The following is a 15084-nucleotide window of genomic DNA, read 5'->3' on the forward strand; positions in this document are numbered from 1 at the left end:
AAGGAGCAGAGGGGACGTTGGGGTAAACTGGAAATTCTGAATGGCAGACTAATTCAATTCAACCAATAGATACTGTGCAACTATAGTGAACAAAGCCCTTTTCTGCAGGGCAGAGCAGCCACTAAGAAACTTCTCACAAGGACACGTGCTCATAGGTTGCTTACCAGAACACAAACAGAACAGACTGTAGCTCAGGCCCGCTGCTGCTGGGCCCTCAGAGCCCAACCAAGCACCCCGGCGCCTCTGGACCCAATCTCACTGCTGACTCACCTGCACCTTAGCAAGTGCCCTCACCTTATAACGCCTCCTGCAGAGGCCTCTGCGAGGTGACCAACCAAACTTCTCACACTCAACTGGGAAGTGCTATCTCCTCCACGTTCTCCTTCCACCTTCCTCAGCCTTCCTCTGCCAGGTTCCAGTTACTTAAAACTCACCTGTACTTCATCATAAAACCTTGGCTGCTCAAATCCAATCACTGCCTCATCACTGCTGGCCCCGGTGGAATCAAGAGGCTCACAACTCAGGCTTCCCTGGTGGCGCAATGGTTAAGAATCCGCCTGCCAATGTAGGGCACACAGGTTCGAGCCCTGGTCCGGGAAGATCCCACATGCCACGGAGCAGCTAAGCCTGTGCACCACAACTACTGAGCCTGAGCTCTAGAGCCCACGAGCCACAACTACTGAGCCTGCACTCTAGAGCCCGCGAGCCACAACTACTGAGCCTGTGCTATAGAGCCCGCGAGCCACAACTACTGAAGCCTGTGCACCTAGAGCCTGTGCTCCGCAACGAGAAGCCACCGCAATGAGAAGCCCGCGCACCACAACGAAGAGTCGCCGACGCTCACCACAACTAGAGGAAGCCCACACACAGCAACGAAGACCCAACGCAGCCAAAAATAAAATAAATAAATTTATAGAAAAAAAAAAAGGAGGCTCACAACTCACCTCCTCCACCAAGCCTTCCCTAATCCATGCCCATCCAGCCCCCAGCCAGTCCAGTTCTCCTGTCCCTGGCCTTGGTGTGAGTTTTGCCCTGATTTGCCAGCCTCTACGGAACTTCCTCTTCCACGTCCTCCTCGGGCCATACCTCGCCCACACCAGCTCTCTACAAACATCTGCGGCATGCTGACTTTCTGCTTACTCTCTGTTTCTTTTTCTCTCCCCCAACCAGTTTGTTGGCAGTTCTGGGGCACCTCGTCTCCCACGTCTTCGCGCAGCACCCAGTCTAGGGCTCTGAACATGACAGGTGTGCAAAGAATGTGATGAAGAGTTCAAGGGTTTAGATGAAGAGCAGGCAAGCAGAAAAGCTGTAGCTGCGAGGGCATCGAAATGCTGAGCACATCCACTCCAGTATTTGCATCACAGGCAGGGGAAGGGTGGGGGGGTGGGGAGGCCAAGGCTGCTGGTAGCAGTGGGTAAGGGAGCAACGGGAAGGCAAAGACTTCTTGGTAAAGACTGGGGAGGCTCTGGTTATGATCTGGCTAATAGCGGCACCTCTCTGAGCCTCAGTTTTCTCAGCTACAGAATGGGGATCCCTGGCCTCCTCTTTACCACAAAATGAATTTTAATCAGATTTTTAAGAATTTCAAAACTCCCAGGGACCTAGGGACCTGACCTAGCCCCGGCACTTGTGAAATGAGGAAAGGGATCCCCAGAGGTGAAACAACTCACTCCAAGTACACAAAGCAAGATGTGCTGGGAGGAACCTGTACGGCAGGTCCTCAAAGCCAGGGCTTCAGACTGCGTGCCCAGGAGGGCATTTCCCGGAGGGCCAGCAGCTACTCACTGCACTTTGTAAACTGCTAAAAGCTGTAGAAATAACGGGCTGAGCCCAGCCCCACCTCCTCCTAATCACTGCTTCTGGGCGCCCCAAGCTTCCCCTTCTGAAACTAAGTGGAATTACAAGAATGCCCCCCAGGGTTACCAGGAGGATCCTATGGGAAGCAGAGTGCAGGCACTCGTAACACGGAAAACCCTCGCCTTACACGCCACGGCTTTCTTCAGAGCTGAGCAACTTCCAGTGTGGTGGGGGACACTTGGGCTCCGGATTCTGACAGACTTGGGTTCGAGCCCTCAGGGACCTCGCGCGAGGCATTTGAGGGCTCCGTGCCCTCAGTTTCTCCATCTGCAAAATGGGCCCGAGAGCAGGAATAAGGCCGCCGGCGGCCCCCAGGGCGCCGAGTGGACGAGGCCGGGCTGCGCCAGCGCGGGAAGGATGCTCGCGGGGTGGCGGGCCCGGAGAACTGGGGCGAGGGGTCCCCAGGGCGGGGGTGGGGGGCGGGCTCGCGCAAACAGTCCCTCGCGGTAGGGCGATGGGGAGGGGAGGGGCGGCGCGCGTCGCGTCGCGTCGCGCACCGCCCGCTGCCGTCTCCTCCAGCCGTCACTCGTGGAGCCGGCGCCGCCTTGGCGCGCGCGACCCTTACATAAGCGTCCCCCGCGGCAGCGCCGGCGCACGCCCACCCGCTCCGACCCGCTGCGGGAAGAGGAAAATGCACAGCGCCGCCAGCACTCACCTCCTCGCTGCTGCCGCAAGTCGCCGCCACCGCCTCTACCGCCGTTGCCTCCACTGACAGGGAACAGCTGCGGTCTCCGCGCAACCGAACTTGCTGCGGTCCCAGTCCCGCCTTACGGACTTCCTATTGGCTCAGACAGCCCAACCCCTCCTGTTACTGGACAGCGTCCTCTGTCACTCACCGCTCCCCTGCCCGGGACTCCTCCTTACGCCCGCCTGCCCGTCACGTTTAAGCCTTGGCGCCCCACATCAGCCCCGCCCCTCCCGTCCCCGGCTGGCCCTTGGATTGGTGACGAGGCTGGGGGAGCCCGCCCCTGGCGCACCACCACCTACTCCCTTGTCTCCAGAGCCCCACGTGGGCCTCAAGGCCCCAGCCGCGGCCCGCAATAGGCGGAAGTGGCCGGGCTCTGACAGGCTGTGATTGGCTGTTGGCGGGGGTGGGGACGTGCGATTCATTCACCCGGGTAGCACGTGTCTCTCAAAACCCCAAGCACAACAGATAGACCTCGGGCTCAGGGATCCGGGTAGACTCAGGTGCACGCTAGTGGGTGGAGAAGAGGTCGGAGGAAAAGGGTTTGCGAAGGGCAGGAGGAAGGAAATGGCGCTTGTGCCAGACGGGTTTACGTGGTTGTCTTTTAGCAGCTGTGGGGGTGATGGTGACGGGCAGGAGTCTCGGTGTGACCCTGGACAAGCAACCTCACCTCTCTGAGCCTCAGTTTCCTAATCTGTAAATAGAGGCCACTCAGGGCCTAGAGGGTTTAGAAGGCTTGGTTGAACGGAAAGCTTCAAAAATTGAGCTCTGTGCCAACCAGGAGATGCAGGAGTGACCAAAACAAGCCAAAATTTCTGCCTCCCAGTGAGAGAAGACAGACGATAAAATAAAATAAAATATAAGGTACATCAGATGGTAATCAAGGCATGGAGAAAAAATAACCTGCTTCTAGACAGTTGGGAGAATCAAGGACTATGAGAACATCTTTTTAACTAAAATTTGATGATTGAGAGTGGAGAGATATTACAACTCCATTCTCTTCCCTGTGTTGTGTCCATTTTGTTTGTCTCTCCAATTTCTTTGTCCTGCCTTCCACATATCTGGCTGAACTCCAACCTGGGTCAATCCAACACAGCTATTTCAGTACCAGAACAAGGATTAAAATTCCAGTTTTCCAGATTCAGGTATTCATTCAATTAACAAGCATCCCTTGAGCACCTACTATGGGCCTGGTGCTATGCCGGAGACGCAGGTGAAAAAAAATAGCCTCTGCCATCACATCATAGAGCTCACCTGACCATAATTCTTGCCCTGAACAGGTCTCAGTAATAATGATCTTAAGGGAACAAACACTGTTATCAGGTAAGAGAAATAACAATAGCAAAGATAATAAATCAGTTGTAAACTTCCAGTTCTGTTTCAATGATAAAGATTGGCCTGAAGCACTTTCTTGAGCTATTTTGCAGAACTTAACACCTTCCCCCACCAAGGTTCTCAACCACCAGGTCCACTGGAACCTAACTCTGTCAACCTTTGCCCCAATTCTATGCTGTGTTCTCCTCCGCTCAAGCCCCTTCATGAACATGCATATACCTTTAGCTTAAAACTGCCCCAATTTTGCTGTTTGGGGAGACACTGCTTTGGAAAAAATCCCCGATGTTCTCCTTACTTGCTGCAAGTAATAAATCCTTCCTTCTCCTGATCTCTGGCTTGGTTGTATCTTTTGGCTCAACACTCACCAAGAGGCAAATCCAGTTTTCGGGGAACATCGACTCAGTCCTGGCTGGTCCCTGTGAAATCCTGAGTCTGGAGCAGACGGCAGGTGGCTCCACGCCGGTTCAGGTGAATCCCATGTCAACACCACCAGGTGGAGGTCTGAACAAAGAAACTAATTGAGAACTAAAAGATGGGCTGCTGTGAACAAAAGTAGTATGGATTTTGGACAATTAGCTCAGGCACATAAATTAGTTGAAGTTTGACTAGGAAACAAGACATCTCTCCATCCAGGCTCTGTCCTACCTCCAGGCTGAGTCCTCCAGGAGGACAAAGTTGGGAGGGGTATTCCACCCCAGACAGAGAAAACTGCCCAAGAAAAAGCTGCGACGAGGAGTCCAGGGTGGCTAGAAAAGGCATTTCTCAGCGTGGGCTTCTGTAATACTAGTGACAGAATCTCCTTGGGACAAGGTGCTGATGGGAAACACAGATTCCGGAGCCCCACTCCTCCCCCATGGTTCTTACACATATTAACCACCAACTCAGAGGTCTTAGAATCATCAGCAGAATACCACTTAAGTCTGTCTCTGGCGAATGGAATCCCCTGCATTGCATTGCATTGCATTGCTAGTTTTACAAGCTCTCCAAATGGTTCTAATGTGGGTCAGCGTTGAGACCCACTGAGATGCCTAGAGAAGTTATTACCCAGACTTCCCTGATGAGAGGAATTCCCTGGGGCTCTTTAAAAACAAAATGGATTCCCAGACCTCAGGCCCCTGTGGATTCTGATTCATGGGGTGGGGCCCAGGAATCTTTATATTTAATTAATTTTTTTTTTTAAACAGGCCCCAACTTGTGAAATTGACTCTTGAGGCCCTGGAAGGTTGGGAAGCTTGGCTGAGTTTCTGGGAGATGCAAGGGAAGGGGAGGCGGGACAGACAGGCTGAGACCAGCTTGTGGAGGGCCAGCCAGGAGGGTCATAGGCTGGGCAGCAGGGCTCTGTCGGGAGGGAGTGGCCCAGGGGCAGCTGCAGAGCAGCTCAGGGCTCCTGTTAGGCTGGGAGTACGTCTGCCTTATTGCTTCTTAGTAACTGTCACTTTTTGGAAAGTTCTTGGTTTTTGTTTGTTTATCTTCTGTACTCCTGTCCCTTCCCCACAGTTGAACATCACCTCTCCAAAAGCTGAGTTTGGCACGTGGTAGATGCTTAATATATAGTTGGCAAATGAAGGAATGGGAGTCATCAGCCCACACTTAGTGGTCGAAGCTATGGAGTGGATGGGACTGCCCCAGAAGCTGAGCGGAGTCCAATAGAGAGAGGAGTCTGCAGGGTACCACATTTAAGGGGAAGGGGAAAGTTAAAGAGAAGCAGGCACGATCGGATAGGGAGGAGTAAATTCAGAGGAGGGAGGTGTCAACTGGGCCAGGAAGGAAAATGGGGTGGTGGGGACAAATGTGATCCCTTCACTCTGCAGCCACTTCAGCAGCACCCAATAGAGAGACGATGAAAACGAGGTATTTTCCCCATACCCAAGCTGCTCCCAGACCAGTGAGGGTACATAGACCTCAAAGCACTCCACTTCAAAACAGTGTGGTGCTGTGCTAGAGATAATGTCCAGAGTGCTATGGGAGTCCAAGGAGGGGTCCCTTACCCCATGAGAGGGGGCTTGGAGGGCTTCCTGGAGAAGGAAAAGTCGATAGATACATACATACATACATATATACATACATACATACATGCATAAATCAAGAGTTAATCAGGTGAATATATTGGTAAAAGAGGATCCCATACATGGCCCGAGCAAAGCTGGGGGAGGGCATCATGGGGTCAAGGCATGGAGAGGGTCAGTGAGGACAGCTTGCTAGTAAGTTCAGGAAGTGCAGCCTGAGAGGGAGCTGTGGGGAAGGCCAAGAGCAGTTGGCACTGAGAAGGCTTGGGTAAGTAGAAGCATCTGGGTGGATGGGGACTCCCAGACAAAGCCATGAACCCTCAAACTGTAGCAGTCACTATAAACCCGGAAACAGCCCACCACTCTTGTGTTTACAATTCGGAAGGCCAGGTTTGCCCTGAGGATCTCACAAGGACAACCTAGATTTCCCAGATCCCCTGTCCTGAGATGACATAAGAAAAATCACTTTTTTTTTAAATTAACAGAATTCTGGGGCTTCCCTGGTGGCGCAGTGGTTGAGAATCTGCCTGCCAATGCAGGGGACACGGGTTCGAGCCCTGGTCTGGGACGATCCCACATGCCGCGGAGCAACTAGGCCTGTGAGCCACAACTACTGAGCCTGCGCGTCTGGAGCCTGTGCTCCGCAACAAGAGAGGCCGCAATAGTGAGAGGCCCGCGCACCGCGATGAAGAGTGGCCCCCGCTTGCCGCAACTAGAGAAAGCCCTTGCACAGAAGCGAAGACCCAACACAGCCAAAATTAAATAAATAAATTAAAAAAAATAGCAAATAATAATAACTCTATAAAAAAAAAAAATTCTGGCAGTTCGAGCTGAGCCGCAGATAGCCTAACTGCTGGTGAGACCTCAGGATAAACCCTTATTGATGGAAACACAGGGCAGAGCACTAGGCTGTGATGAACGCACCCACTCACTGACTGAAGAATGGCCACAACAGCCCTTGTCCGCAGGCTGGGGTTGTGTCTCCGTTCTAAGCAGCAGGGAAGCCTCACAGTGTGTGATGGGGTGGGGATGGTTCAGGAGTAGCTCTTCTGCTCTTTTTGATATGTTTCCCTCCCCCCACATCCTCGAGGGGTCCAGGCCACTCCACCCAGTCTTTTCGGGTGACTCCTCCATACACAAGCCCATCCCATCATGACATCTCTACAAGTCGGTCAGACCTTCCACCTGCCAAGGTGGGCCTTCGTCTACCAGATCACAGTCTCAGCACTTCCCCAGGTCCATATCAAGGCCTCTGCCCACAGGTTGAGGCAGAGGAGGGTAAGATCCTCCTCCCAGCTCTGAGCCATAGCTCCTCTGGACCTCCCAACATCCCTGGGCAGGTATGCTGTACCCATTTTGCAGGTGTGGACACTGAGGCTCAGAGAAAGGAAATGACTTCCTCTCTGGGTCACATAGCTAGTCAGGGGCAGAGCTGGAACTGGACCTCCAGTCCACTGACCCCCAGGCTGTGCTCTTTCTGCTCCACTGGCCACCTTGTTGTGAAAGAGAAGACAAGAATGTTTAGAATTCAGATTTCAAAGGAAGAGCTTTGGTTTGAAATTTGAGTCCTAAGATCACAGTCCTCAGAGGTGGAAGGGCCTTGAGCAATTATGTTTCCAAGATTTCCCACAAGAGACAGATCTCCTTGGATGTGATTGTACAGACAGCTTTTCAGGGCCCTGCCCAGACCTGTATATGCAAGGGATTTTGATGGGGCCCAGGGACTGGTGTTTTTTTAACAAAGGAAACTTTGGGGCACCCTGGCTAGACCCGCTCAGGCCCATTTTACAGATGAGGAAATAGGCTCAGACAGGAGAAGGGGCAGACCCAACACTGATAGTCATCAGGTCCTGCATATTTGAAAAAAATGCAAGAGCATCTGTATTGCCAGCTCTGGGACCCTGCAATTACTGATACACGCTTTGTCTAAACTGAGAACAATCCTCCCCTGAGTCCTCAGAGTGCTATCAGGACCGAATACAGGAAGCCCTAAGCACAACGCCTGGCACAGCCTGAGTGCTCAGAACGTGGGCGCTCTTATAATCAATAGCATTATTACTATTTATTGTTCCCTTTGTTTGATTTCTCCAAGTGATAAGTTGACCAAAATCTCTTGCTGAACCTGGCAGCCTGGCATTCTAGCTTCCTTTGGGAAATGAAAACCAAAACAATGGATCATTGTTCTGAAGTAAAAGAACCAGTTCCCCCAAAATGTACTGTATTATAAGAGCTGCTCAGGCAAAGAGATAAATTACTAGTTGAAACGCACACACACATGAGCCCCTTGCCTCACTGCTGGTGGGCATCATATTTTCAAGGAAAACTCTAGTGCATTAACCTTAGGCTAATGGTTCTGTCTGATCATTGTGTAGGGTGCATGAAGACCGGGGTGAGGAGTGGGGGCTGGGGGGTGGAACACTCATTTGCTGAGGACTCTGTTTGCTGGCCTGACTCTGTGGGGCTGCATTCAAGGCCCACTACTGACTGTGTCTCCTTGGGCAAGTTGCTTCACCTCTCTGAGCTTCTGTTATTTCATCTTAAAAATGGGGCTAAGCTCCAGAGAGTGTGAGGGTGAAATGCAATCACAGAGGTAAGGCTCCTGGAGTGGAGGGCACACCCCATCTTCCTTGTCTCCCAAGCTCAGATTCCTCTTCCGGGCTCTGGAAGGAAGAGCAGGCTCCAGTCTGCCTTTCCAGATTTTTCTCCCACCCAAGGGCGACCCTTTGTGTTCCCAGGCTTTGGTCACCCACAGGATCCTACTTCTATCTCTACTGCAACAGTCCTCCCTGCCCTCAATGCTGGGCTCCAACACCACCTCCTCCAGGGAGCCTGCCCAGATGCTAACCACCCCCAAGACAGATGGGGGTCTCCCGTTCTCTTCCGTGCACCCTCAGCACTTGGTGTCTGTTTTAAGGTGCCTTGCTTGATGTACATGAGAATCCCTACTTTTCTGGGGGTGGAGATTCTATCCTGCTCCCCTTGGCCTCACTTCTAGGCTAGACATCATCAGAACAAGATCTTGCCCACAGTGTGTAGGTGTGGATTAATTTCATTGGCTCACTAATAAAAAGGAACATCTGGGGCTTCCCTGGTGGAGCAGTGGTTAAGAATCCGCCTGCCAACGTAGGGCACACAGGTTCGAGCCCTGGTCCGGGAAGATCCCACATGCCGTGGAGCAACTAAGCCCGTGCGCCACAACTACTAAGCAGCCACTGCAATGAGAAGCCTGTGCACTGCAACGAAGAGTAGCCCCCGCTCGCCACAACTAGAGAAAGCCTGCGCACAGCAATGGAGACCCAATGCAGCCATAAATAAATAAATGAATGAATGAATAAATAAATAAATAAATGGAACATCTGGGCAGCCTGCCCCAGTTTGCAGCCTTCCGTATATCTAAGCCTCACAACAACCTTAAATGGTACCAGGCATTTAAGTCTCAGATCACGTTGGGAAATAAACACTGTGTGTTTCATTAATTTTAAGACGTACATTTTCCCCCCACACTTCAAGCTCTGAAATGGGGCTGCATCTTCCAATGAATGGGCAGTGGATATTCTTTCTTACTGGTGTATAAAATAATGTTATCTTTCTATTGACGCCATCTTAGATTTGATGAAATAAAATATTGTCCCCACATTATAGCGGAGTAACTGTAGGCATATGAGGTTAAGCTGCTCACTCAAAGCACGTAGGTGTCCCATAAATGTGCAAGGCTTTCGGCTCAGGCAGTCTGATGGGGTTGGCACCCAGGTCTCACGGGTAAGCTGCCTCCGCGATGACCCACAAAGATCCTGCCTCCTGGTGTTCATGCCCTTGTGGGTCCCCTCCCTTGGGTGCTGACTGGACCTGGTGACTCGCCTTGGAGGAACAGTGATGGCAAAAGTGATGGGAGGTCACTTCTGAGGTTAAGTTCCCCAAAGACTCTGGCTTCTGCCCGCCTGCCATCTCTCACACTTTCTCTTGCCGGCTCCAACTGAAGCCAGCCCCCATGATGTGAGTTGCCCTTGGGAACAGCCAACAATCAACAAGAAACTGAGACCCTCACTGCAACAACCTGCGAGGAAGCAGGTCCTGCCAACAACCTTAGAAGCAGATCCACCCCCAGTCAAACCTGGAGGTGACTAACAGCCTCCTGATTGAAGCCTGCAAGGGACCCTGAGCCAGAGGCCTCCGTTAAGCTGTACCTGGATCCCAGACCCGCAGAAACTGTGAGGTCATACATTAGTGCTGCTTTAAGCCACTAAGTTTTGGGGTATTCTGTTACACAGCAATAGACACGTAATAGTCTCCAATATTTAAGCCCAAGCATTTACTATGTCATGTCCTGGGGACAGAGATGAAAGAGATGTTGTCCTAGCCATCAAGGGACACCCGGTGTGGCGGGGAAAGGTATCCTGGGGTGACTGCTGCTACTGTGTGTATTGGGTGGGCTGGACAGGGGACTGCCTCCCTAACCCAGGCTGAGGGGTTGGGCAGGCTTCCAGGGGAGCTGTCACCCAGCAGGGTCTGGAAAGGTAAGAACCCCCCGCCCCCACACCGGTGACAAAGGCAGGGAGGCAGTCGGGAGGGAAGGAAAAGAACACATATTTTCTCCTGGTCCTCCACGGATTTACGGATTTGGGAAATTGTTGTAAGATTACACGCTTGGCAAGAGGGTATTGGGCAGCTACAGGCGTGACACAAGAGCGAGTGATTCACCCTGACACATCTCAGAGGCCCGTGAGTCATCAGCAAGCTCTTCCCAGCTCAGACTTGGATGAGAGTGAGGATTTGAGTTAACTGTGCTGGAGTGAAGGCGTTGAAGATTGTGTAATGGTTTTGTTGCTTTTTAACCAAGGTCAGGGTTGGCACATGGGTCAGGCATTAAACATGTGGTCAGGGTTGGAGTAACGGTCATAGTCCTCCTCTGGGACAGCCTGGGGCAGAGGGTCAGGGTCCCTTTTCTCCATTCTCCTCTTCACACTGGCCCTGCCTTGGCTCCTCTGGCTGGGAGGTGAGCCTGACAGATATTAAGAGATCCTGAACCCAAGGAAGGCCTAGAAATTCTGAGAGAGGAAAAAAAGCAAGACCAGGCGCAGAGGAGTCTGGGGTGAGCCAAGAGTTGCAGCCAGCACTTCCCTGACCCCAGACAGGGCACCCCGTGCCGCACCAGACACAGAGGAAGCAGGACACCCGGCTTCCAAGTCCCGCCTCTGCCACCAACACCAGGACAGGAGAGCAGAGTGATTGAAACACGGGCTCTAAAGCCAGTCTGACCGGGGCGGGAGTCCCAGCTCTGCCGCTTACTGGGCATGCTTAATCTCTCTGAGCTTCAGTTTGCCCCATCTGCAAAATGGGGATCTATAAAATGAGGATAACGATGCACACCTCATAGGACTATCACGAGGTTTAAATGAAATATAGGGAGGAATTAGCTCCAGAACCAGTAAAAAAAAAAAGAGCTCAAAAAATAGTGGTTAAAACAAAAAGGAGTGTGGCCCAGATGTGTGAGCTCCCTTTCAACTCTCAAATTCTAGGATTCTGAGGATCGGCTGGCCCAGCCCAAGTACCTTTCTCTTTCCACTGACTTGGGAGAAAGAGCTGCTGCCGGTAGTCTTGCCTTTAGAGGCGTCCACATTCATGATTTCATTTGATGTTCACAACAACCCATTTTACAGACGAGAAGACTGACCAAGAGGAGAAAGGATTTGCCTCAAATACTGAATGTCACCAACTCACTTGTACTGAGCGCTTGCTGCATGCCAAGCCCTTTGCTGGGCATAGCATCATCACATTTAGTCCTCACGACAACACGTGAGTTATCTGTCTCTGTTACAGACGAGGAAACCAAGCGAGAAGGTGCCCAACGTCACGTAGCTGCGGGGGATGGAACCGAGGTTTACCCAGGAGCAGCTGGTCCTCAGAGCCTGAGCGCTTAACCCTGTTCTGTGCTGGAAAATTAGGGGCAGAGCTAGGCCTGGAAAAACCCCAAGTCTCCTAATTTCCAGCCTAGAACTATCCTGTTTCTTTTTTCTTTCTTTCTTTTTTTAAATTTCCAATTGTAGCAAAAAATATACAGAAACATAAAATGTACCATCTTAGCCATTTTTACATGTACAATTCAATAGCGTTATATACATTCACATTGTTGTACAACCAACCTCCAGAAGTTTCTCACCTTGCAAAACTGAAACTCTATAGCCATTAAACAACTTGCCATTCCCCCCAGGCCCTGGCAACCACCATGCTCCTTTCTGTCTCTGTGAATTTGACCATTCTAGGTTGGAGCTGTCCTGTTTCTTAAAAGCCTGTCTCTGTTTTGCTGTTGAGCCATCTGTTCTGTCAACGAAATGAGTCTGGACAGCCAGGACTACAGGAGTTCAGGGGAGGGCAAGATCTTTGGGGTGGGGTGGTCAGGGAAGGCTGCCTGGAGGAGGAAGAGGAGGGCAGGCCACCGAGGTCAAGCATCCCTGAGTCACCCACAACACCGCCTCTCCACCCGCCCTTTGGTTTACAATGGCCACCTCAGCAGCACCAACCTTTGTCCCCAAGTGAGCTCCTGTCAGGTGGGTGGAGGCACCAGGCCATCTCAGAAGGCCAGGGGCTCGCCAAGGGGCTGGAGCAGTCCCGCGCCTGCAGCCTCCAGAACCATGGGGACAGGGCTACGCAGCCAGTCCTTGCGAGGACCACGGCCCTCCTATAGCAAGCTCCAGGAGCCCTGGGGGAGGCCCCTGGCAGGCCGACTGCGCCGGGCGCTGAGCCTCAGACAAGAGCGTGAGAAGTCCAGGTCCTCAGACGGAGGCCCAGAAAGGCTGGACGCCCCCGGGCAGGAGCAACTGCCAGGGAGCCTGGGGGACACAGAGCAGCTGATCCAAGCTCAGCAAGAAGGCAGCCAGCGGTGGCTGAGGCAGTATCAACAGGTTTGGCTGAGGGTTGGTGGATGGAGGAGTGCTAGAGGGGAGGGGGAGGTCCCCAGGAGAGGGACCCAGGGCAGCAAAGGCTCAGAGGCAGAAATGTATGGGGCTGTAGATCAAAAAGATAACAGAGCTGTCTGGGGAAGGGGCTGGAGAGAGAGAGATCCAAGAACTGTATTTCAGGGGGGCCTGAAGGCCTTTGGGATTTATCCCATAGGCACTGGGGAGTCAGGGAAGGTTTTAGGACAGGTGGGTGATATGGTCAGAGCTGTTCCGAGATGATCAATCTGTCAGCTTGCTGGATGGGTGGATTTTGCTGGAGGCAAGAGATCAGCCAGTACAACTTCCCCAGGGTTACATCTTGTGCACCCCTCTCCCCCGGAAAAGGGGGTGATCGGCCCCCCCGGGGTGGGAGCTGTGGGCTTCCTCTAGGAGGAAGGGCGGCTAGTGAGCCGTGCTTCTGTCTCTGGGGTCTACCACCACCTCATGGCTGTAGGTGGAACAGCACCTGAAGCCCACCACCCAGTTCAGAGACCTGGGCCCTGATCTCGCCCCCTTCTGTCTTGCAGAAGATAAGGAGAAGGTGGGAGAGCTTTGTCACCAGCTTCCCCAACGTGACCCTGAGCCAGTCGGCCTCCCCACAGCCCTCGCTGGGCACCACCAGCTAAGGATGCTAGCAGCGGTGGGGGTCCTCGCTGCACCTGGATGAGATGGCACGACCTACCTCTTTGTGGCCCTCTGCACTGTGAATGGAGTGACCCCCTCTACGTGGACTGTTCCCCTTCCTTACGTGGCCCGTTGAGGCCTCTGTCACCAGGACAGAGCTCAGTGAAGCCAGACCCGTGGCTTGAGAGCCTCTGGCGCATCACCTGGTCACGGGGCCCCAGCCGCCCTTCCTGCCAGCTGCTAGTGGTGGGCGGGGCATGGGCCTCCCTCCCAGAGGGTGAGCCCATCCCCAGGGCAGGGACTATGTCTTGTCGTGTATTGTCGTGTATCGTCACTGTCCTCACAGTCTCCCGATGAAGGAAGCCGAGGAAGCCTTCCCTCCCTGTGCGAAAGAGAGGAAAGCTGAGGCCCAGAGGCAGGAGGGGATTATTCTCTTAGGCATCTCTGGCCCCGCCCCTACCCAATGCCCAACACTGCGTTGAACACAGGAATAAAGTTTGCTGAACTGAAGTAAATGATTTTCCTACTGACTAACTTGCCCCCAGTCCTCTCCCAACCCCCTGGGGGCAGGTGGGGTCCAGAGCTTCCCAGATGATGGGGCAGAAGCACCAGGGGCAGGTCCCCAGGAGGCTGGGCCTCTCCTGCCACTTCTCTGATTCTCCCTGTGCTGACCTCAAGCCAGCGTCAGAGGGCCTGGATCTCACCAGCTCCTTGCCTTTGTGCTCGCCCCCATGAGGCAGGACTTACCCAGAGGATCAGAGAGGGCAAGGGGCCCACCCAGGGCCACAGAGAGGGGAGGGTGTGACCCCAAAGAGCCTGAGCTCTTTGAGAGACACTGGCACCTCGTTTGGGGTCCCTGGGGCTCTCCCAGCTCAAGCAGACCCAAGGTCAAAGGTAAGGGAGCAGCTGCAAGCATCCTGGTGGAGGGTCTCTTCTGGGGTGGTAGGGGAACCTGAGGGCCCAATAGACAAAGGGGAGGTTCCCTATTTCCCCAGAGCCCAGAACCCTGGCAGAGCCATTCAGGAACAGGAGGGGTCCTGGGAAAATTTTGTCCCAGACAGTCACCGGGATGAGACCAGGACAAGACCGGGACGTCAGGCTTGGCACCTAGACTGTGGGAGATCCCTGGAAGCTTCCAACCCAATTAGTCACAAACTTTAGATGCCCCCTGCTCAGCCCCCTCTGCAGTATCCCCTGCAGTAGCCCCTGGGGTGCCTCTGGGAGATGCTAGGACTCCAGGGAACATAGTTTGAGTCCATGGCTCTGACAAACCCTCTTGATGTCCAGAGGACGAAACTGAGGCCCAGGAGGGGTCATCCTCTGCGTCTCTGCCCTCCAGGCTCATCCTGGCTTCTTTTGTCCCCAGGGATTCTCCAGCCTATCTCCTTGCTGGTCTCCTTCTACTTGTCACACTCTGTGACAAGTGTGTCCAGTTATAAGCTTTTGTCATCCACAGGATGGAAAGTTCCACAGGGACCTGGCTTGCTCACCACTGGGACCCCAGTGCCTTGCTCGGGGCCTGGCACATAGTAGGGAGTTGTTGAGTGAATGAGGGACTGGCCCAGGGTCATCCAGTTGATGGCTGAGCTCCACGCGGGTGGAGCATTTCCCACCTCAGCGTCGTCAGCAACCCCATCATCAG

At 53.2% G+C, this 15084-nt stretch overlaps 2 protein-coding genes across 7 annotated transcripts in view; one reads left to right on the top strand and one right to left on the bottom strand.

Annotated features, from left to right (window-relative positions):
- PC (pyruvate carboxylase) overlaps positions 1-2603 on the bottom strand; it is a 106540-nt gene extending 103937 nt beyond the window's left edge. For 2 of the 6 annotated variants that reach the window (XM_059932113.1, XM_059932106.1), the window contains exons 1-2: positions 2513-2584; positions 1985-2124 (exon numbers count right to left, since the gene is read on the bottom strand). The gene's annotated coding sequence lies outside the window, so the exon portion shown is untranslated. Of the gene's footprint in view, positions 1-944; positions 988-1984; positions 2125-2512 lie in introns of those variants that run through there. The other 4 variants (XM_059932112.1, XM_059932105.1, XM_059932107.1 and 1 more) reach the window with 3 other exon arrangements.
- Positions 2604-12468: 9865 nt separating this feature from the next.
- Positions 12469-13943, top strand: C8H11orf86 (chromosome 8 C11orf86 homolog). Its single transcript, XM_059929832.1, has 2 exons — positions 12469-12782; positions 13346-13943. Exons 1-2 carry the CDS (start codon positions 12513-12515, stop codon positions 13442-13444), a joined length of 369 nt encoding a protein of 122 aa, XP_059785815.1. The 5' UTR covers positions 12469-12512; the 3' UTR covers positions 13445-13943.
- Positions 13944-15084: the final 1141 nt, after the last annotated feature.

The sequence above is a fragment of the Balaenoptera ricei genome, chromosome 8 (genome assembly GCF_028023285.1).
Source record: "Balaenoptera ricei isolate mBalRic1 chromosome 8, mBalRic1.hap2, whole genome shotgun sequence".
NCBI lineage: Eukaryota > Metazoa > Chordata > Mammalia > Artiodactyla > Balaenopteridae > Balaenoptera > Balaenoptera ricei.

Bases quoted from the DNA above. Each gene is read 5' to 3' on its own strand.
- C8H11orf86 (XM_059929832.1), top strand. From the start codon at position 12,513: ATGGGGACAGGGCTACGCAGCCAGTCCTTGCGAGGACCACGGCCCTCC. The intron at 12,783-13,345 runs GTTTGGCTGAGG...TCTGTCTTGCAG, and splicing joins GGCTGAGGCAGTATCAACAG to AAGATAAGGAGAAGGTGGGA.